The 21,843-nt window shown below is 36.6% G+C and overlaps 1 protein-coding gene across 1 annotated transcript in view; it reads right to left on the reverse strand.

Annotated features, from left to right (window-relative positions):
• Positions 1 to 21,843, reverse strand: part of Grin3a (glutamate ionotropic receptor NMDA type subunit 3A) — a 195,859-nt gene that overhangs the window by 109,635 nt on the left and 64,381 nt on the right. The window contains exon 3 of the mRNA XM_004638060.1: positions 10,089 to 11,136. Within this exon, the coding sequence (XP_004638117.1) occupies positions 10,089 to 11,136 (1,048 nt within the window). The remainder of the gene's footprint in view (positions 1 to 10,088; positions 11,137 to 21,843) is intronic.

Genomic DNA, 21,843 nt, shown 5'->3' on the forward strand with positions numbered 1-21,843 from the left:
AGAGAGAAGCTGAGAAAAATACAAAATTGATACTCAAATTTGGCAAAACTTGTAATTATCATTTTGTGCCTTATAATTACTATTATTTTGTGTCAGATGGGTAAGGTGCTTCAATTAATGTTGTTTGGATATTGACTAGCTCCCAAAGTCTTTGTCTGAGAAGCTGGTGATTAGCTGATGGCACTGTTGGGAAGTGCTGGATGCTTAGGAGGTAGGCCAGATGGAAGGCAGCTGGGCCACTGGAGGCATGCTCACTGGGCTTCCTTTCCATTCTTGTCTCTCTGCTTCCTCACTACCATGGGATGAGCAGCTTCGTGTCACTGTGTGCTCCCTGCTATGCTTTCTGCCTCACCATAACCCCAAAATGATAGAATCAAAGATCATGGACTGAAACCTCTGACACCATAAAATAAAATTAGATCTTTCCTCCTTATAAGTTGTTTGTGACAGATTTTTTTTTTTTTTTTTGGTGTGTGTGGTACTGGGGATTGAGCTCATGACCCTGTGTTTGCCAGGCAAGCCCTTATTCTACTGAGATATCTTCCCGACCCTGTGAAAAGTGTTTTGTCATAGTAACAGAAAGTTGACTAACACACTTGGATTATTTAATTTAATTTCCATAATTCATGGTGGGAAGTATCATATTAATTTTGTCAAATTCCTCTGCACTGTTACCCATCTTGTTTTCATATGAATGCCTACCTCTATTGAGCAGCCACATGATGTTTTAGGAAGATTAATAAAAGTATTAGTTATTATTTTGGAAAATGCTTCTCATTCTCTGCTAGGGACAGAGAGTGTCCTTTGCTTTAGTATTTCTGGATGAAGTTTCCTTTTGTCCTCACAGCATGTAGTTTTAATTTTTAATGTTTATTTGAATGTTTACCAGCATTATTTTTCTAGAGCAGTGCTGTCATTTTTCTGTGTAACAGTGACAGTAGCCTCTCATTCTTACTGAGGAGCTGACTTTATATTTTTCTTCTTTTTAGTATAACAAGTCCCTGACTTGTGAATGCTGGAGTTGCAAACTTTCACAGCCAAGAATGGATCTCAAATTATGAATATTCCTAGATATAAACAAACTAGGGAAGTATCTCCTATGTCTACTTTCCCATTTTAAGTCACTTGTAAAAGTAAAAATAGTTTTTTTGCAGTATTTTTTTCTGTGTATTTTTATGTATTACACTGTATATTTGCATCAAAGGTGTATAAGACTCATTTGGTCAGATTTGCAAATCTGATTTACCAATGTTGTCTAGGAATGAAACTTGTTTGTAAGTTGGTCTCTTACTATGTGAGAGACCCAAGGATATATGGAGCATTTAGGAGAGAAGCGGGAAAAGAAGTACTATGACGTCCACTGAAATCAGCAAATAGTTCATTCTGAATCCTCATTTTTCCCTTCATCTGGGCCAATTCCACTCAGAGGGAAGCTGGGACTTTATGTTCCCTTGTACTTTGTGACTTGTGATTTTTCTATGCCGTCATATGTGCCGGCACTGTAAACCACAGTGGCGGGAAGTTTCTAAGATTCCCAGGTCCACATGTGAGACCGTAAACCGAAATGTGATCTCATTGGATGAAAAGAATACTGTAGGTTGGGTGCCGTGCACTTATCTGCATTCGCAGCACTGTGGGAAGTGGAGGCAGGACACTGAAAAGTTCAAGTCCTGCCTGGGTCATTCAGTGAGATCCTGCCTCAAAATAAAAAAATGGAAAGGAAAGGGGGATATAACTCAGTGCAAAGGCGCGAGCTCAATCCTCAGAACCAGAAAAACAAACAAGTAAGCAAAACGAAAGTACAAACTTTTGTCTCTGCCCACCTATCAATCATCCCAAAATGCTAAGAGGCAGTGACTTTGGGTGAGGATCAATAGGCGCCTGGGTCTAGCTGCTTTATCTTCTGCTTCACCTGAAGTGAATAGTGCTAGCTTTATGTGGAGAAAGTATCCCAATAAACTCTATTATGTATATTACTGCTGCTTGTGTGGTCTCACGGTCAAGGATTCACTTGCTTTGAAGCGCAGAGATCGCTTCTCAGGATAGTTGGTAAGGCAGTTGTGTGCAGCTAAATATATTATGTTTAGTGTAATGTAAATTATTCTGGCAAAAAAATTAAGTGGGCATGCAGGCACGGAGCTTTTCTGGTGCCATTTAAGAACTTTGGAGGATGCTGGGCGGCCTCTGACCCTTAGCCCCCAGCGCGTAGAGGTGGAGCTTGTGTTGCTGTGGGTCCAACCCTTTCAGAACTTAGGAGGACTCTGAGTGGCCCGTGGGGCTTTGAAGAGCTGTGATCTGTGGGCCTGCGGCGCGCAGGCGCGAGCTTTTCTGGCGCCCGGTCCTCAAGAACTTAGGAGGACTCTCAACAGCCTGCAGGACTCTGGCGAGCTGAGCCCCTTGGCCATGCAGGTGTGGAGCTTGTGCTGACACCAATCCAAACTTTTAAGAACTTAGAAGGATCCTGGTGAATCTGGCTAACACCCACTATCTGTGTACATAAGCAGGATGGTTTGGACAACTGTCTTGTGGATTTCTGCTGGTTGATGGAAAACTGCAGATAATGTTTAATTTGTTTTGTCTCCTTTTTTTCAATTGTCCATTTTCTCTTCATAATTTCTTATATATTTCTTGTTTTCTTTTTTTAAATTTTACATGCATATATCTGGTAATATGAATAACTAGTTGGAAGACAACTGTATACATTACAACAAATATTGTGAAATTCATATTACTTTGTTAAGTGAAACTCTGTATTATTTGCAAGTTTTCTCTTTTAATACTATTTTGCACTCGCTTTAAAAATAAAAAATAAAAAAACAAAGTTAAGTGAAGGTAGAACTGTTGCAGGCAGCCGAGCTAGGTGGATATATTATAGGCAGTCAGATAGGGCCAGGCCCTCGAAGGAGACAGCACAAAAGACAAGCTACCTTACAACTGTGGGAGGGACGGATGCGCCTGTTGTGAGCCACACCTAAAGAGCAAACAAATGCTAACCTCCCTAAAGATAAGCACCCAGAATTGATCATTACCCTGAGAAAGCCAGAAAGAATCCTTATATGATGGCTGCCAGATAAGGTCCTGTTTTACATTCATGCCCCCTTGCTACAAGACTCCCTTCCCCATTTCATCCTGTACTTAATTAATTTTACCTGAGCAATGGTGCTTGTAATCTCATTGGTTGACCGTAGTTTTGTCCAACTTCACATCACCTAAGCAAGTTCCCCATTTCTCCACTTTAGCCCTACATGGTTTCACATTATAAAAGTCCCTGGAAGAGGCAATTGCCCGGGGGGTACTACCCGCTGGGTACCTCTCCTGTGCCCCTCTTGGACAGGAGCTTTATTTCTCTCAATAAATATATTCTGCTCATAATCTCCATTTGTTCTTAAAATTCATTCTTTGGTTTTAGAGAACACAAAGTTGCCCAGGTCAGGTGGGGAGATCATTTTTCCCTATGTTATTTTGAGGTTCCCTACATTGTTTGGAGATCATCCACCGGAGAACAGTTTTTCTCCCTGTATCAGAACCACCTAGACTGGCCATGTAGCTCAGTGGATTAAAGCACCAGTTTAGGCAGGTGCAGGGGCCTGGGGTTTGATCCCCAGCCTGCTGTACCAACCCTGTGACTGGCGTGCACTGAGATGGCAACTGAGACTGGGCATGGTGGTCCGCACCTGTAATCCCAGCACTTGGGAGGCTGAAAATAGGATGATCACTAAGAGTCCAGTTTATGTAGTGAGACCCTGCAGACCTTGTACTAAATACATTACACACACACACACAAAAAAAAAGAACCACCTTAAATTTCACTTGCACAGACTCTCTTCCTTGGGGTTATCTGGTTATCTGTAAGAGCAGTTAGCAACAAGATTATGTCCTTATCCTAGCCTCCTATCAGAGAGAAAAAAACCACAAACTCCCTTAGCTGCTGCAATTTTCAATGATTTGCTATGTGTAGCCTTTTGCTTTTGAATTTATTTTTGCTTCAAGGTGGTTGATTGAAGCCATTGAATTTTAAACCTGAAATGTTGATAAATATTTATCCTCTTAATTTTTAACAGTTTTATTGTGTTAAATGCACAGCTTGCATGCTAGACATTTGTGGTCAACAAAAAAAAAAAAATAAGTCCATGAGAACTACTGTCAGTTATCTGATAACAGAGTTACAGATATTTGTGCTGCTATGATGCAGTTTTCAGATGGTGCCTTTAAATACAGCTCATCACAACAAATCTTACTAAGTAAGTATACTTTTGTTTTAACACATTTTTGTTTAAAATATTTTTTATCCTCCCAAGACTGGTATTACAAAAGCAAACCATGGCAAAAATTTAGTTTAGAAATATGAAGGATTTAAAAAAAATTAAGAAAAAATTTTTTTTGTACTTTTGAATATTGCATGCAATAGAGAAGTTGTTTAAGAAAAAGTATATGAAACTCTTGAGACTCCTCCTTTCAGCTTTGAGTTACTTAGGTGCTTCTAACAGCTCAAGATACCAATTCATTTTTTTTAAAGACAGGTTCTTTCTATGCAGTTCAGGCTGGACACCAACCCACTCTGGAGCCCAGGATAGCCTTAAACTCAGCCTCCTAGGAGGGTAAGTACCTTACTGTAATTCCAAGTGCTGGAATTATAGACATGCACCACCATGCCCCACAAGACATCAATTCTTTAGAGTACATTAATTTTTTATTTAACATTATTATGTTTATTTTAATGGATATATAAGGGTGTACTGAGTAATGTCTTAATATACGTGTACATTGTGCAAATCAACAGGGTGAATATTTATTTTTTCAGAGATTTATCTTTTTTATGATGGAAATGTTTAAATTCCTTTCTTCCAACATTTTGAAATATAACATTTATGAATATTATCTGTTGCCACTCAACTGTATCATAACATACTGGAGCATCTTACTCTGAGCTATAATTTAGTATTCAATAATTAAAACAAACATCTACAATTCTTCAAGGGAGATCTGCAGGTTGCTATTCTCATGCATGACTATAAAAAAGAGACTTGAAGAGTTCATTCCAAGATAACCACAGAAGAATCACAAGAGAAGGATGTAGGTGCTCAAGAGTATTAATGTGGAAGCCCAGGAAAGTTTGCTTGAGAGAGGTTAGTTGAGTATTTAATAGTGAAAACCAGAAGAAAAAGGCAAACAACCTGTTATCCTGTTGCTTAATAGATGGGGGTGGTGCTAAAGGATATGAAGAGAAGTAAAGCTGTGAGGCAGGGTGGAAGTGTCTTTAGAGCATGGTGGATGTTCTATATAAAAAGTCACCTCTCATCTTGATTTGGGGGAGTTGTCTTTCTTTTCTTTTCTCTTTCTTTCTTTCTTTCTTTCTTTCTTTCTTTCTTTCTTTCTTTCTTTCTTTCTTTCTTTCTTTCTTTCTTTCTTTTTTGTGGTACCAAGGATTTAACTCAGGACCTTGCACTTGCTGGGCAAGTGCTTATCCTACTGAGCTATCTTTCTGGCCCAGAGTTTTCAACTTACAGCAGAAAAACAAATACAAAAGATTTGTGACTTCAATGTACATGATAAATGCTCCTTCACTAGAACTAAAATACTATGAAATGAATTCAGAGTGAAAATGAAATTTTAAAAAAGCACTAGAAAAAAATCAAATTATAGAAGCTTCATTTTATTAGACATGAACACATACATACACACACGTGCACACACTTGCACATGTATATGTATAGATACACACACATACACACATGAACACACATTCTCCTTAATTTTCTTGGTTTGGACAGAGCACTGATCTATTTCTGCCTTCTGTGATAACCAGGCCAAGAGTCCTGGTAGATTCTTGGCAGATAGGATGATAGCAAACTTTTCCTTAGAAGTCAAAATGCAGGCATTGTAAAAAAATTTCAATCTGTGGAGTGACATTCAAGGACATGACTTTATCACAAGGCACATTTTCCTTTCCCTTCTACTTCTTTTCTCCACAAATCTGATTTTGCAACATCTTGGGCCTCCTTACTCCTGGTGCCTTTCTTCCAACAATGTAGCTTTTTCTCCCTGTGGTCTTCTCCCTTTGGGATATCACTTTATCACTCCATATCACTTTCTTCTTTGGAATTCCCACTAGCTTCATTCTCATTTCTGAACTCTGATTCCATGTTTCAAAATACCTGTATGGTGGATTAATTAATGGTCAACTAGAGGGGGAACACCCAACTGAAATGAGTCAGCATGGCTCTGGGTGTAGACACCCACCTGAGTATTGTTGCCAGAATGGCATGAAAGGAGAACAGGAGGGGCAGACTGATGCTTCTAATTTCCCAGGAGAAGCTCTGTTGCAGCTGGTTTCCCTCATATGAACTTGGCTAGTCTCATCCTTTGAGCAGCTCAAGTCCTTGCCATCATCAGGATGACTGCTTTCTTCAGGGGAGCTCTGGTCCTAGCCTTTTTCTTGAGTGTCACTTCTGACCCCAGGGCATATCCTGCAGCCCGCTGGCATAGCTCTTTCATCCTACTGCCACAGACTTTCTAGCTTCTATCACTGGTGCTTGGTCATATCAGGTGTAGAACCTTGATAGAGACTTGCATGAGACACTGCCATGGGCTCCAGGCCTTCGGCTGGACTTGTGTGGGGCATTGCTGGGGGATTCAGGCCTTGGTTGGACTCCTCAGGTGTCTAGCCTGTGGACGAATCTTTTCCACTCTTCTGTATTTGATTTTTTGGGTGAATATTATAAGATAATCCTATAAACTTATGTATTATATATTAAATCTGTTCCCTGGCAAATCCTGCTACAACTGTGTAGTCACAACAGTTTATAAAATGCTACAAATGAAACTAATCAGATCATATATTGAAGCCAACAAAATGTCTTTTTTTTCTGCATTCTTAGATTGTGCAGTGATGCTCAATGATGTAAAATGCATCATTTTCTCAGATGCTCAGAATTGTAACTTTGAAGTTATAGCTGTATGCTGCCTCTCATGCCTTTGCTGATTTGGCCTTCAATTACATAGTTCCTTCTGTCAGTGATCATAACTATAACTTTAACTCTTTCATTTTCTCTTCCAATCTGTTCATTTGTTGCTACCAAAATGGACATCCTAAGTGAATACTTCTCCACTGTGCTGTGACCTTGCCCAAAAATAGCACTGGAGTTCTGTTACCAGAGGTAGTTCACTTTTCTTTGGTTGACGTCAAAGATTCTTTGTCACTACAATAATAACACTTGATTTGCTCAGAGTTCGATCTCTCCATACCTTGCTGTAGCATGCTGGCTAACTTGAATTCCTCACAGTCTTTCTCAGTGTGCTTCCTGCTTTCTACTTCCTTTGCTTGGAATGTGCTTTTCACTTTCCTGAGGCACATATCCAATTCTGAGTATTTTTCAAGAATAAGAAAACATTTTACCTTGTTAATTTATGCATCCCCTTCATTTCTTGCTTTAAAGATAATCATCCTTGCTTGAACTTGGCTACATTGCTTCCATTTCTAACCTGGGCATGTTTATAACTTTCTGAACTATTTCACCTTTTATTTATGTTTTCTTTTCCCTACTTGACTGCTGCTGAATCAGGATTTATTTAAATCTGAACTCTCCATTTCATGTAGTGTAAGAAAATGATAGAACTCTCCTCAAAGAAATTATCATGAGTAGGAGAGAAAAACAGCCAGAAAAGTAATTATGATATACTTAAGAATAAAAGCTGAATGACCAAGGAGTTTGGAAATTGTTTTTATCTTACCTCTCTGTGGGAAGATGAGGATATTATGGAAATTTCATGGTGCCATGTATCCAGATGAAAGCGAAAAAGTCTTGTCATCAACATATTTTTCTAAAAGTCCAGGTGTCAGAAATAGGCAGGTATTTGGTGTAGCCAAGTAACCTGGGTATCTTTGCATACTAAAAATGCTCTACATGAGAGACTTTTATATTTTAAATATAACATAGATAAATACATCTTTTCTGAATCTTCATTGGATATTCTTTCATTATTTCAAATTAAAAATAGTGTTGATTTAGTTCTGTCTCCCTTAAGAACTGACCAGCTATACTGTAAAGCTGACTTTGCCCGGTTTTGTAATAATCATCTTTCCTTTGGGCTGGGTTAGCTTTCTAAAAATTTCACTTTTTAAATTTTGGTAGAGTTGGTGAAGGAATGATTATTTCTTTTTTGGTTAAAAATTATTTTACTGCTCTGTATTGTATATCTGCCTGAAAAACCATATGTTTTATTTGCCTGATTTTTGTTTTTATCCTTTAGAATAGTCAATGGTTCAACTTTTCATGCATAACATCAGCAAGCTAATTTTGGTAATACTTCCTTCTGATGAATGAAACTAGTCAGTATTGTGTTCAGCTTTTCACATAAGATAATGGTCTAGAATCTGCATAACATGCACATATTAGTTTGTTTTTGTACTAGAATGGACTGAATAGATTTCATTTTGAATTTGCAATTTAGAAGTCAAATTGGCAAGATTTTTGCAAAAAATCTGCATAATACTCTAGCAAGCCTGTGAATCTTTAAGAGATCTGTAGGCCTACTGGAGAAAATAATAAACAGAGAATGCTAATGCTGCAGCAGGGTGTGAATGTAGGTATGTCATGAAAATCTGTCTTTGTGGTGATATACTTATTTATGCTAATGATGTTATTTGTGTGCTTTGCACTCTAGCTCATAGCATAAATCCATCAGTACTTATTAAGAAGAAAAATGGGGATAGTGATTTAGCTCTGTGGTACAGTACTCAGAGTCTAGCATATGTGAGGGTCTGGATTTATTCCCTAATACTTCAAAAATAAAAATAAAGAGCAACAAATTTCTTCTTTAGTTAATGAAGTTTGTGTCACTTACTACTTAAAATTTGTAATAGTACATGGGTTAAATTTCTCATGGTCTTTTGGTTGCAAAACAGGCCTTATATCCCTAATGAAAACTGTCCCTAACAGTTTTCTAAAGCTGCCACCAAGCTTTTGGGCCACTCTATCAGTTGTTGAAGACAGTTGTAGATGTCTGCATTGTTCCTGCTCCATAAAGAGTCATTTTGAATGTTTGATACAAGTTTTAAATGAACAATTCCGTGCCTCAAGACTTGGTGTGGCAGGAAGCACCTGAGTGTGGTGGGTGATTTACTGTTTAAAAGACTCAGCTCAGCTCCAGGTGCTCTTCTCACTTTTCCTATTGGGTGGGCTTGATTCTTCACATACCCAGCCACTGAAAAGGATGCTCTTTTAATCCATGGAGAAGATATTGCTATTTTTACTTGATTGGTATCATATGTTACCTGCTTACCTGTACTGCCCCTTCCTCTTCTTCCTCTTCCTCCTCCTCCTCTTCTTCCTCCTCCTCCTCAGAAGCTTAGACTGATGAACTATCTCTGTGGCCCCTGCCCCTTCCTTCTACTCCACGAAAATGATGTCTAAGCTATCAAAGGCAGCCTAGATAGTTATAATTTCCTTTAATATCTCTGCATGTTCTAACATGATTGTTTGAATACTCCTCTCAACTCAGTCAGAAATGTACAGTTTTGCTTACTCTGTGAGGATAAATTGTCATTAGTTAATCCTACCACCCTAGTTCAACTCTCTTTATTCTCCAGCTGCTGAGATTCTGAGTAGTTGACTTTGATGTGTTTAGGATAACATAGTAGTTCTTTATTTTCTAGTATTTTTAATGGCAAAGAATATGGTTTACTACTTAAAATCTACATCTTATTTCCATTAATTACCAAGAACTAATCAATCACTTTTTGAGGTTAACTTTGGGTAACAAAAATTACTTTGGAAGACTATTCCCTGATAATTATTCTGCCAGATACTAAGTAACATGAGAAAAAGCTACACCAGTAAATTTTTCTTTGAGAAATACAGTACTTTATCTAGAAGAAAAGCTCTAAAATTCCTCACTCCTTTGTCTCATTTAATAAAACAATAAAACATTTGGTTAAACCAGACTATGGACTCTTGGACACTAGCCTCTATAATAGACTGAGAGAATATTTTTGCATTAGATGAAGCAGATAGACACACTATAGCCTAAGAGACCTCACATGGGCTACAATAGACAATAAAGAAATCCAGAATAAAAGGACATATTACCTTAGGGTCATGTATTCCAGAAAGCTCTTCATAGATCTTCTCACCTACCATGACAGCAGCCAAGTTTGCTGTATATGTAGAGAGACAAAACATACAGAAAATGGCCCAAAGGTTCATTAGAAATCTTCCAGTCCAACATTTTGGAGGTTTGATCGCTGCCGTTCTACCAAACAAGAGGGCATAACAGACATTCAAGGCTGAAGAGAAAGAGAACACTTTGCTCCTGTTTCGGCCCTTGGGAGTCATACCAAAGGGGCTCTTCCATTCATACAGTGTGAGGAAGATGGCAGTGATGTGCAGAGCAACAAAAATCCCCAGCCACATTGTCCAGTGCAATGGCCACATGAAGGCTCCAATAGGAGCTGCTGTGTCTCGGGTCCTCACTAAGATGCCCAAGCTGGTGGAGAAGAAAGGGCTGGTGAAATCTATCACTTGGCTGCGTGCAGTATTAATGCTGAAGGAAGTTACTGCCATGTGGGCAGTCCCATTCAGAAGATCACCCACCAGCCCAGTCCAGTGGCCATTTTTCCAGGCTCCATATTTTCCATCTCCAACAATATAAAGGTCAAAGTCAAAATGCATGTCTTCTGCTAGCTTTTCCAGCAAATCAATGCAATATCCGTAGCAGCATTTCTTGAATTGTATTGGCACTGTATCATTACTGCTATGGAGGCTACTGAATAGGCTGTCCAATAGGGAAGAGTCATTAGTCATAGGATCTAGACAGAGTTGTCCTGCAGGGCACAAGCCTTCATCATCTACTTCCCTTGTGAAGACAAATGGGTGTTCAATCAGGGTTACTACTCTTAAGTGTAGCTTACTTGAGTGCTGAAAGTGAGTTTTGTGCCTCTGGGCCTGCTCTGTCCATATTCCGTAGTCCATGACAATCTTGCCACCCTGCCAGCTGCCCAAGCGTGTCCACATTGGCTTTCCCATAGGGTCATGTTGCAAATTCCAGATGAAAAAGTTGTTTTCTGAGCTGATAATGGTAGAACCTCTTACTTTGATGGAGCCACTGAGGCCTCTGAAAGTGGTGTTGGCTAGAAACCTGGCAAAGAGGAGCAGAAGCAAAAAGTAAGGAAGAGAAGTGAGGCTAAAGCAGGAAGAAGTGATTATCTTGGTTTCTCTGTCCTTATGAAAAAAATCTCTTTTGTAACATAGACATTGGCTAGTTTTTCCTCAGGAATTAACAATGTAGACTCTAGAGCAGTTTTATGTCACTGATCTAATTAAATCTCATCCTTGGATTTTAACAGTCTCTCCAGGTGCTTGCATTAATTTTATGCCAAATCTTTTAATTTGTTAAGAGATGTATTAACCGTTCTGTGTTGTGAGGTATTATGTACTTTCATGTCATTCAAAGTTATGAAAGCTGTGGGATTTTATCATATTCCATTATTTGTACTGTACTAAATCTGCACAATAATTTTTTTTTGGTATGAGAGTGACTTTCAATAAGTATGCATATAGTTTTATACTTGCTTCAAAATTGCATCCATAACATAAGTGGCCAAGTCTTATTATCAGTGTGTTTCCTTGTAAACTGGTAAAAATTAACATTTCTATCCTTGTGGGATTAGCAAAAGCTGCATGTTGAATATCATTCACAGACTAACAATAACAACAAAAAGATGATAAATAAACTTGCACTTTGCAGGGTAGCCTCAGGCTTTCCTCCTTCATCATTAGAGGAAAATGATTAGCCTTGGCTCCAGAGAGAGCTTCTGCCAGAAGTCAAAGAAAGGGTAATTGCCAACTAAATGACACACTGACTCCTAACTCTATAAAATAGGTCACTTTTAGTATATGTTCTGAGATGGACTACATAATTCAGATGGCTGACTCTGACAAAAGATCTACAAAGTGCTGTACATGGTTTCAGGGTAAATCCTGAGGCAATTTGACTGACCTTGTCAGACACAAAAATTACATTTTTAGTTATATAGGTCTTGCTTTAACTTGATCTTAACCATCCAGAAGAAAAGTATAACCACAAGGTATAAACAGTAATGCCATATTAATATGCTGAGCTGTAAAAGGCTCAAGTCAACAACTTCTGACAATTACCAGTTCTGCTGATAACCCAGTACTATTATTGGACTATATTGGGTTATTTTGCTGAATTCAAGTACCTACAATATTTGAACTGGCATCAAGTATGAAAAGGTCCTTTAAAGACATTTCCTAATACAGCTTCTCTAATAACAATGGAACACTCATCTCTGCAAAACAAAACAAAAAAAAAGGGGGATATAAATAAAGGACCATTTTGTAGTGAAAAAAAATATATAGGCATATACAAAATAGGATAGATATACAGCTACTTTCTTCTAGTTCAATGAGAAGAAAGGTTTGTACCAATATTGTGTAGACAAGATATCATGTCTGCATCTTGTCCTAGGAATAACCACTACGAAGACAATATGCAATGTATTAATTATTGTAATTGTGCTACTAACCTGTTTTGAAACTGTTTCATTGATATTTTATTTTCTCATTAAAATGAATAATAAATAATAATAAAGAAAATTCGTGGCCATAGTTTCTGCCTTTCTTGACCTGGGGAAGATGGAAAAACAGGAGGTAACACATGTTGGTGGCATCTCTACATTCATAATTATGGCCTCGTTTAGTATAAAAGCCTTGGCTTTGGTATCAGACACTGGCATTCGAATATTGGCTCAACACCTGCAAGTATTGACTTTGGATTTACTTAACTCCAATTTTAATTTTTTTTTATTAGTACAAGTTTGCAGTACATAATGATTACATTCATTGTGGGAACTGGTGTATGTACAAAACTCATCTTAATTCTTTTTTCACCTCTTTTGCCTACCCTTCCTCTCCCCTTTCTTGATTTTTTTTTGGTCCTCTTCCTCTTCGCAGTTGCAAACAATCTCTCTCCTAATATACTATTATCAATCTTTTATTTTGTTGATTAATTTATTTATATTTTGTGTTTCTTATATAGGAACAAATATGTAGTGTTTAAGTTTGTGTGTGTGACTTATTTTGTCTGCCATTATATTCTTAACTCTAGGCTTCAGTTTTATCCTTAGCACAATGGGAGAAATAATCCTTCCTTCATTACAAGGGAACTCATGCCTGTAAAGTACATCCCATGTTTTCTGATGTGGAACTTACACTCTAGATATGGTAGCTATTATCTAATACCATTCATTTTTTTTTTCAATTAAGGCCATGGCTAGGTCACTTTTTCAAAACTTTTATTAGATTTTTTTTCTAGCTGGAGATAAAAAATACTGGATTATGATAAAATCATGTCAGCAAGTCAAGACATATTTCGTATTAAAAGAAATAAAATTAAATTGCAGAATGTGACATAGCAGGTATTTTAAAGAACTAGATGGTACAAGTCTAAGTGCTTAGCAAAGCAGATTCATGCAGTCACAAACATTACTTCATAATTTGTAAAGGCAAATAAAAGTAATAAGAAATTATATTGCCACAGAAGGGACATAGAAAAATCAGAAAGTGTGAAGTATGTATTAATTTTCATTAGAGATAAATGTAAATCACATTTGAAGATGCTCTTCTCAGTGAATGCAATGGAACTTCATTCAGTAGATTGCTTAGAAGGGCAATTATTCAGACTGGCGCTCCCTGGTGGGACTCTACCACTTAAAATAAATTCTATTTTGCAACAAGTAATGAAGTCTCAGCTATCCTAGACTTTAAAACAGTTTTCTGCTTCTCAGAGAAGCAAAGAGCCCAATCATTAAAATACACAGATTAACCAATTGGTAATTTCCTAGGGCCTGATAAGAAACCTTTAGATTTCTTAAAACATACATTTGCTGACATAATCTAAGGAATAAAGAGGTGAATAGTACATTTGTTAATTTTGTTTAGTCATTTTAGTGGGCAGGAAAGTGACATGAAGAGGTTTACATTATTTTAAGAGTATTTGGGACTTAATGATTGTAGATCTTTAACTGGATGTGCCTTTGAGAGATTACCTCTGATTAAACATATATTTAAAATCTTTTCAGAAAAAGGCACTAGAAGTCTTCAGAATCATAGTTTATATAAATCCTTCATTTCAGTAAAACCTATTTGTCATGATCAGTGTTATTTAAGATGGTCATGACAGAAGGACAATGTTCAATTGTCCTTGAGTCAAGCATTTTTCAAATAAAGCAAATCCATCAGGATCTGAATGTCACCAGGTTTCCTACCTAGAAAGCCCAGTGATTGTTTCACTGGGACTGAGACTGGGTCCCAGCTCATCTCCTTTATGATGAATTATTTGTGGCTATTTTATTTAGTCTTACAGTGGTAATAAATTAAAATAATCTCATGGATGGCTTTTATTTATAGTCACCTTCTTCTGCATTCTTTGCAATGTAAGAACAATGCGTAGCAAAGTAGAAATAGTCACATTCTATTAATAGATTAAAACACTGAGATCCTGTTTTTGCTTAAATTGAATTCTATCATATTCTTTTTTTGTCTTGTCCTACACTTTTGAGTAAGAAAAAATTAATCAGAAATAATTTTACTGGTAAGATAAATGGATACAAGTACCTGGCACTATTCTTAGCACTTGCGGCTACAGAGATGAGAGAGATTCACTGGAACTGAGGGGCTGAGCCTATTTATGGGGAGAAAGAAAGTGAAACAAATTAAACTAGTGCAACCATAGTGACTTGGGAGGTGAACCCAGGACCCACAGAGGACCCTCCTATCTACACATCCCACTCCAAAGTGCTAAGGAGGAGTGCTTCCAGGAAGGGGAGGCAGCATACTGAGTCCTGCTTGAAGAAGGATTCTCAGTTACCTAGAGCAGGGAAAGGATGGATGGTGTCAACCCAGGAACATATGTGCACAAAGTCTGCAGGAGTAGCAGGCTATGTGATGATACAGTGTGAGAAATAGGGGTGGAGATGAGGGTGGACAATGAATTCCATCAGAGCTGGGGTCAGAATGAAGGCACAGCAGAGAACCACTGAGATTTTGTTTAGGGAGGAACATGAGCATCAGGTTTAAGTTTTAAATGAGTTTTTGTTAGCCATGTAGAAAGTAGTTTAAAGGAAATAATTCTTCAATCTTTCTTTTGCTTCTGTTCTTCCTCTTGTGCTACTAATCTTATAAGGTCATAGTAGGAGAACTGGAGAAGAGATGTCCTCATGAGGAGAAACATTAATTTAAAGAGGCCAAATGAATAGGGCTGCATTTAGTTCACAAGCCACAGGAAGACTGTGTGACACTTAGACTGGTAGAATGTCACGTAAGTAAGACCTGGAGTGGAATGTAAGCTCAGTGACAGCCCAAGGAAAATTTGGGTACAAAAAAGGGGAAAATAACCTCAAGCACCTTTAATAGAATCTTAAAAGCCTGTATCCTAGATAATAATAACACTACCATTCTCTGTACTGATATGCTGCAGCCTGGACATGTACTCCATAAACAAATCTAGACTCTGGAGTATTAAAAAAAAAAGTGGAAAATATAACAGATAGTAGTAAGCACAGTAATCTGATTGGAGAACATGGTGAAATAATATTAGAAAATAATTTAAGAAAAAGTAGACTGTAATTAGACTCTAAAGGTCTGAACATGCTTGTTTTATAAGGTAGGGTTTTATTTCAGTGGTAAAAAGAGAGATATGAAGAGTTCTATGCATAACCAGAAGTCTACATTAGTGATACTGATGCTGAAAGAATTAAAATGGAAGGAAGAAAAACTTTTGGATAAGGACCTGGATCTGATTTGAGTACAAGTGTAGTTTTGTCCATGCCTTTCACACTGTGCTATTTGAAAGAGCAATTAATTCAGCAAGCTTCCCAAGATATCTCTTTGCTTAAAAGAATGAGCCTCATTAGTCAATGTTAATTAATTAAAAGCTCCCAGTTATGTCACTAGTTAAGAGTAAGTGTTGATTTGTATGGTAGCAGAGATAAGATTTGAAGTTTGCAAATTACTTAAAAATATTTTTTGAGACAGTTCACAGCATTAGTGAGATCTACAATTTAACATACTTAAGACTTATTTTACAAGCCGTATTTAAACACAAAACCATGACATAATAATTAAAGGACTTTATTAAACCAAATGAAGTTGTTAACAAAACAACACATCACCCACCCCATAATTTATTCTTTAAAAACGCTTGTTATGTGACAGGCATATTTGAGATGCTAGTTGGTGAGAACAATTATCTGTGTAGCTTGAGCTAGCTTATGTTCTATGAAAGGAGACAGAACAGATATGCCCAATAAGGCTATGCATGGGCTATAATGGCACAAAGGAAAGGACAGAAAGTAAGTCAGAAAAGGCTTCTGTCTGAGAGAGAGAGATGTTTAATAAAGACCAGAGGGAAGGGAAAGATGGAGCCTAAGGATACCTGCATAAGGCTCCTTCCACATATGAGGAAAAGAAGCCCAACATCCCTGAAAGTGAAGTATGTCTGATATGTTTGGGGAGGAAATGAAAGCAGGAGAATTGAACATGAGGTCAGAGAAAAGTTGAGGGGGAGTGAGATTTGGGGAAAATAGGATTTTTGTGAGGACTTTCTTTACTCTGGGTATATGTGGACAGCCATTGTCAAAATCTAAAGAGAGAAATTATATATATTCTGTATTTTAGGGATGGACCTACAGGGTGTTCAGGGTCTCACTACTAGATCAGACTCCAGACTCATAGTGATTCTCCTGTTTACAGTCTGCCAAGTGCTGGGATTACAGGTGCGCGCCACCATGCCCAGTTTCAATTGCAGTCTCAGCACGCCCCAGGGCAGGGCCAGCATGGCAGGCCAATACTTTATATTTAATAGGATTGTCACAATGCAAAATTAAGAATGGATTTAAGTGACAAAAACAGCAGCAGGAAAGACTGATTGGGAGGATATTCCAACCCTAGACAAAGGGTGATGTTGTTGTGGACTGAGATGGTAGCTTCAGTAGTGTGAAGAATTAATCTGGTTGTTATGGTTTGTGTCTAGTTGTCTCCCTAAAGCCTCATGTAGTCATGGGGTAGCCGTCTAGAGTTTGTGATTAACTCATGATCCAGTGGGATTATGATTGTGAGTACTACTCCCAGCCTGGGGAAGATAGCCCGAACACAATTTAAGGGAGACAAACTTGCTCTCTGCAGCCATTGTTGCTGCTGCTTCTCTATTTTGCTCTTGCTCTATGCTGCTGAGATGTAAGGTTGCTTTCTGCCACATGCCACTCTGTCTTGGAGCCAGCCCACTATGGACTGAAACCTTCATTAACTGGGAGCTAAATAAACCTTTTCTTAATAGTGGTAGGTTTTCTATAGGACTGGCAATGTCAGAAGTTGTTCACTTAAGCCTTTTACAGCTCAGCATATTAATATGGCTTTACTTTTTATACTTCGTTTTCATACTTTTCTGCTGGATAGTTAAGATCAAGATAAAGCAAGACCTATATAACAAGAAATGTAACTGGTAAGGTCAGTCAAATCCCCTCAGGATTTATGGACTACTGGACTCTATTGAAGTATTTTGCTGAATTCATGCACCTACAATATTTAAATGACAATGGAATACCTGTCTCAGACAAAACTAAACAAAAAAAGGAGATACAAATGAAGGACCATTTTGTATCTGTATATTCAAAAGAGTTAGGATAGATATACAGCTACTTTCTCTTAATTCAATGAACAGAAAGATTTGTTCTAATAGTGTTTGTGGACAGGATATCATGTCTGCATCGTGTACAATGTATAACAACTTATACAATAATGTGCAATGTATTAATTATTGAAACTGTCCTACTAATAGGTTTTGAAACTGTCTCATTGCTATTTGTTTCTCAATAAAATTCTTTAAAAAAATAAGTAAATAAGTAAATAAACTGTTCCTTCCTTCATTTTGGGTGTTGGGTATTTGTCCTAGCAACGTGAGAAGAGTAACTGAGGCATTGGTCTTGATACATGTTGAAGCCAGAATTTACAAGATTTGTCAGTGGTTCAAGTGTGGTTACCAGAACATGGTTGCCACTGAGGTTCTGGCCTTGAGCAACCTGAAGAGTGGGGTTGCTATTAACTGAGATAAAGAAAACCACAGGAGAATCAGACTCGAGGCAGGGATGAACCACCAGAAGTTCCAATTTGTAAATCAAATTTGAAATAATGTGTAAGTATCCAAATGCAGATGTCAAATAGGTAGTTGGGTTACCTAGAGTTCAGGAAGGAGGTCTATGCTGAAGATAACATTTAGAGGAACATGTATCTCTGACAAAATAAAACAAAAAGGGGATATAAATAAAGAACCATTATGTTGTGGAAAAAATATATATGTATGTACAAGATAGTTAGGATAGATATATAGCTACTTTCTCTTAGTTCATTGAGAAGAAAGATTTGTGCTAATACTGTTCAGACAAGATGTCATGTCTGCATCTTGTTCTCTGAATAACTAATATGAAGACAGCAATATGAAATGTATTAATTGTTGTAACTGTCTTAGCCTGTTTTGAAACTGTTTCATTGCTATTTTATCTTTTTTTTCTCATTAAAATGGATAAAAAGATTTAAGGAAATGTCAACTTATATAGGGTATTTTAAAATAAAACAACTGAGTTAACCATGCAGGCAGTTGTAAATGAGTCCAAGACCAACACGTAGGTGCTGGGGAACATCAACATTTGCAGGTGACTCAGGAGAGGAAGAATGAGCAAGAGAAACTAAGGAGAAATACTCACAGATGTAGGAGAGAACCATGTTCTAGAAGCCAATTAAAATGTGTATGAAAAAAAGGATAGTGATCAAGTGTATCAAATACTTCCAAGAGAGAGAGAGAAAAAAAAACAAACTGAAAATTAATCCTTAGCTTTAGGAATGTTTAGGTCATTGACGATTTCTGTACAACAACTTTGGCAAGGTATTGTAGCTTAATATCTTAGTGAAGCAAATTAAAGGAAAAATGAGAAGAGAAAAATGAAATAGTTCTTTAGGGCTATACTATAAGAGGAGAAAATTGGAATAGTAATGGTCAAGAAAATTAAGTGAACACTTGTTATTTTATTTTTCTGTTTTTTTGAGACAGGGTCTTGCTGTGTAGTTCAGGTTGAGCTTGAGCTCACTTTGTTGTCCATGCTGGTCTCAAAATTCTCAACGATCCTTCTGCCTCAGTCTCCCAAGTGCTGAAATTACAGGCATAAGGCACTACACCCAGCTGTGAATATCTATTTGAATGTGTGTACATGCACATATGGTGGACAAAGATGCACTGGCTTTTAAGATAATGGCAGTGGTTCAATAAATATGATAAGATGGCTTATGTAGGGGAGAAAAGAGGGACTTTCTCGGGCAATGCCGTAGTGAAAACCAAAAGTGTATTGCTGTCAGAGACACTGGTGTTGGCATTCTTTATCATGACAAGAGACTGTAGCCAAGAGAGAGGTCAGAGACAATGGGGATCCAGGGCAGGGACGTGGGGGGATGTAGGAAAGGAACTGGTGTGTTCAACTTACTTAGGACATTTGAAAAGTATACTTTTCCCCTATACTTTGTTGAGAAAGCATTCATTACTTTTTAGAATAAGTTGGAAGTCTTGAAAGTACAGAAATTGACAGATGTTCATAAGAAATGTTTTAGATAAATTTAGTTGAAATGATTCGTGTTTCACTTTCCCACTTGAATTGCGGTTATCACTTTGAAAGCTATCAGGACCTAGTATGCTTTTAAAAACTGTAATTATTTAATTACCTTCCGGATCTCTTCTATTAAGATTTATACTATTCTAAGTCAATTTTAGCAAATGATATTTTTAGGGAGCATTTTTTACTACAGAGCTACAAAAATGTTAAACTAGTGTAAGAATTTCTCAATTATCTTTGGTTTTTATGTTGTTAATTTGTTCTAAAGGTTTCTCTTCAACTTCTCTCTTCTCTTTTGGATGTTTGTATATTTTTTTGAATAGCAGAAGTACTTAAAGCAATAAATATACCATTCAATACAGCATATTCATTTGTAATTATATTAGAGGAAATAGACTATAAAATGTTTATCTTTCTTTGTTTTATTTTTTATTATAGGACTAAAGATTGAACCTGTGGTCTCATAAATGCTTTGAAAGCTCTATCACTTAGCTATATTTCTTGGCCCTAGAATGTTTAATTTTTATTTTTAAAAATGGTAGTGGGATAATATATGTGTAATAGATAAAAAGAATTTACTTATTTATGTATTAAATAAGTCTTATTGGCTGTTTTTTTAAAGAGAAAAGAAAAATAACAATAAAACAGTTTCAAAACAAGTTCATAAGACAGTTATAAGAGTTGATACATTGCATATTGTTGTCTTTATAATAATTAATCATGATATATTGTGCAAACCACATTAGCACAAAGCTTTCTTTTTAATGAATTAAGAGAAACTAGCTATGTAACTATCTTTTGTGAAAAAATATTTTTTCCTTCTTTCCACTCCCCTTTCCCCCTTCTGTGTTCTTGATATCGCTCACTTTGTGTTTAAATATTTTTGTTATTTTAAAAAATGCCTGAGCTTCCATATTGTTTGGTGCATACATGTTTAGTTTAGATAGTGTATCAGGTCAAGAAAATATTTGACCATTCCTTTTGGTTGTGTGTTAGTCTAAAGGGCTTAGATAGATTTTCAGAACTGCTGTTAGCATTGTTCTTTAGGTCAAAAATTATAAAAATGATAAATAAAATATTTTGCAACTTATATTTTTCTTATGACTTATGAAAAACATAAATTATCTAAAATGACATTTAAAATTTGATGGATCACAAAACCAGAATTTTTGAAAAAAAAAGTACACAGAACTGCTGCTGCAATGGCTCTCCATTCTGGAAAGACAGCAATGAGCTAGAGTTAAATTGACAAGGTCAGGGTATGACCTGGTCTCATCCCCATCTTGGGGACATGCTTGTGTCAAGTGTCACTCTATCCATCACTATTACATGTCTGACATTTCCTTTTGTGGCCACTATTTTAGGTGGTCCTAATATTTAAATTGATTGTGATAACACATAAAATGTTTTGGTCAGTATTTAGAATAAATACAAAACACATAGCAGTAGAAATCATTTTTTAAATAGCTATCCTCAAATTATGAAATAAACACCATTTGGCACAGAATCAGGTTATTTGCTACCTTATTCTTTGCATGAGGATGGGGATATATAACTGGATATGTCTATTTCATGATAATTTAAAGACTAGCAACAAGTTATCCAGGTGTGGCATATTCTTAATGATATGATCATTAAACATATATGGTCACAATAGTTTAAGTCCTTTGTGCAGTGCCAGGCCTTTCGTTCATACCTGTATTGGTTAAATTTTTGGTCTGTTCAAATTTTCTACTTGTGAGTTTTAGTATTTTTTGTTTAAGAAGAAAAACATTGACTTTATTGACTTTCCCAAATTAATTATAATTATATCTTATTTTATTATATTAAGCTTATTTTCATACATTATGCTCATTTTCTGGTTAGAAATTAATTTTTCTTATGATGACTTTTTAAGAGTTGTTTTAATTATTTTTAAAAAGAAACAGACTTGGATGTATTTGAGTCTGTTATTTTGATGTTTTATTGTATGGCTTATATTTTAGGTTTTAGTCATAAAATTTCTTTCTTCCTATTCATTGTTTATTGTTTATTTTCCCTATTTACAATTTAATTACTGAAACTATCTATTTGACTATGATTATTACTTTGGCTACAAGTAAATGATTTTGATATGCTGAACTTCTGTTTTCAAAATAGTTAATAAATATATGATTGAAATGATTTGA

This window comes from Octodon degus, unplaced genomic scaffold, assembly GCF_000260255.1.
Source record: "Octodon degus isolate 3935 unplaced genomic scaffold, OctDeg1.0 scaffold00094, whole genome shotgun sequence".
In the NCBI taxonomy this organism is placed as follows: Eukaryota; Metazoa; Chordata; class Mammalia; order Rodentia; family Octodontidae; genus Octodon; species Octodon degus.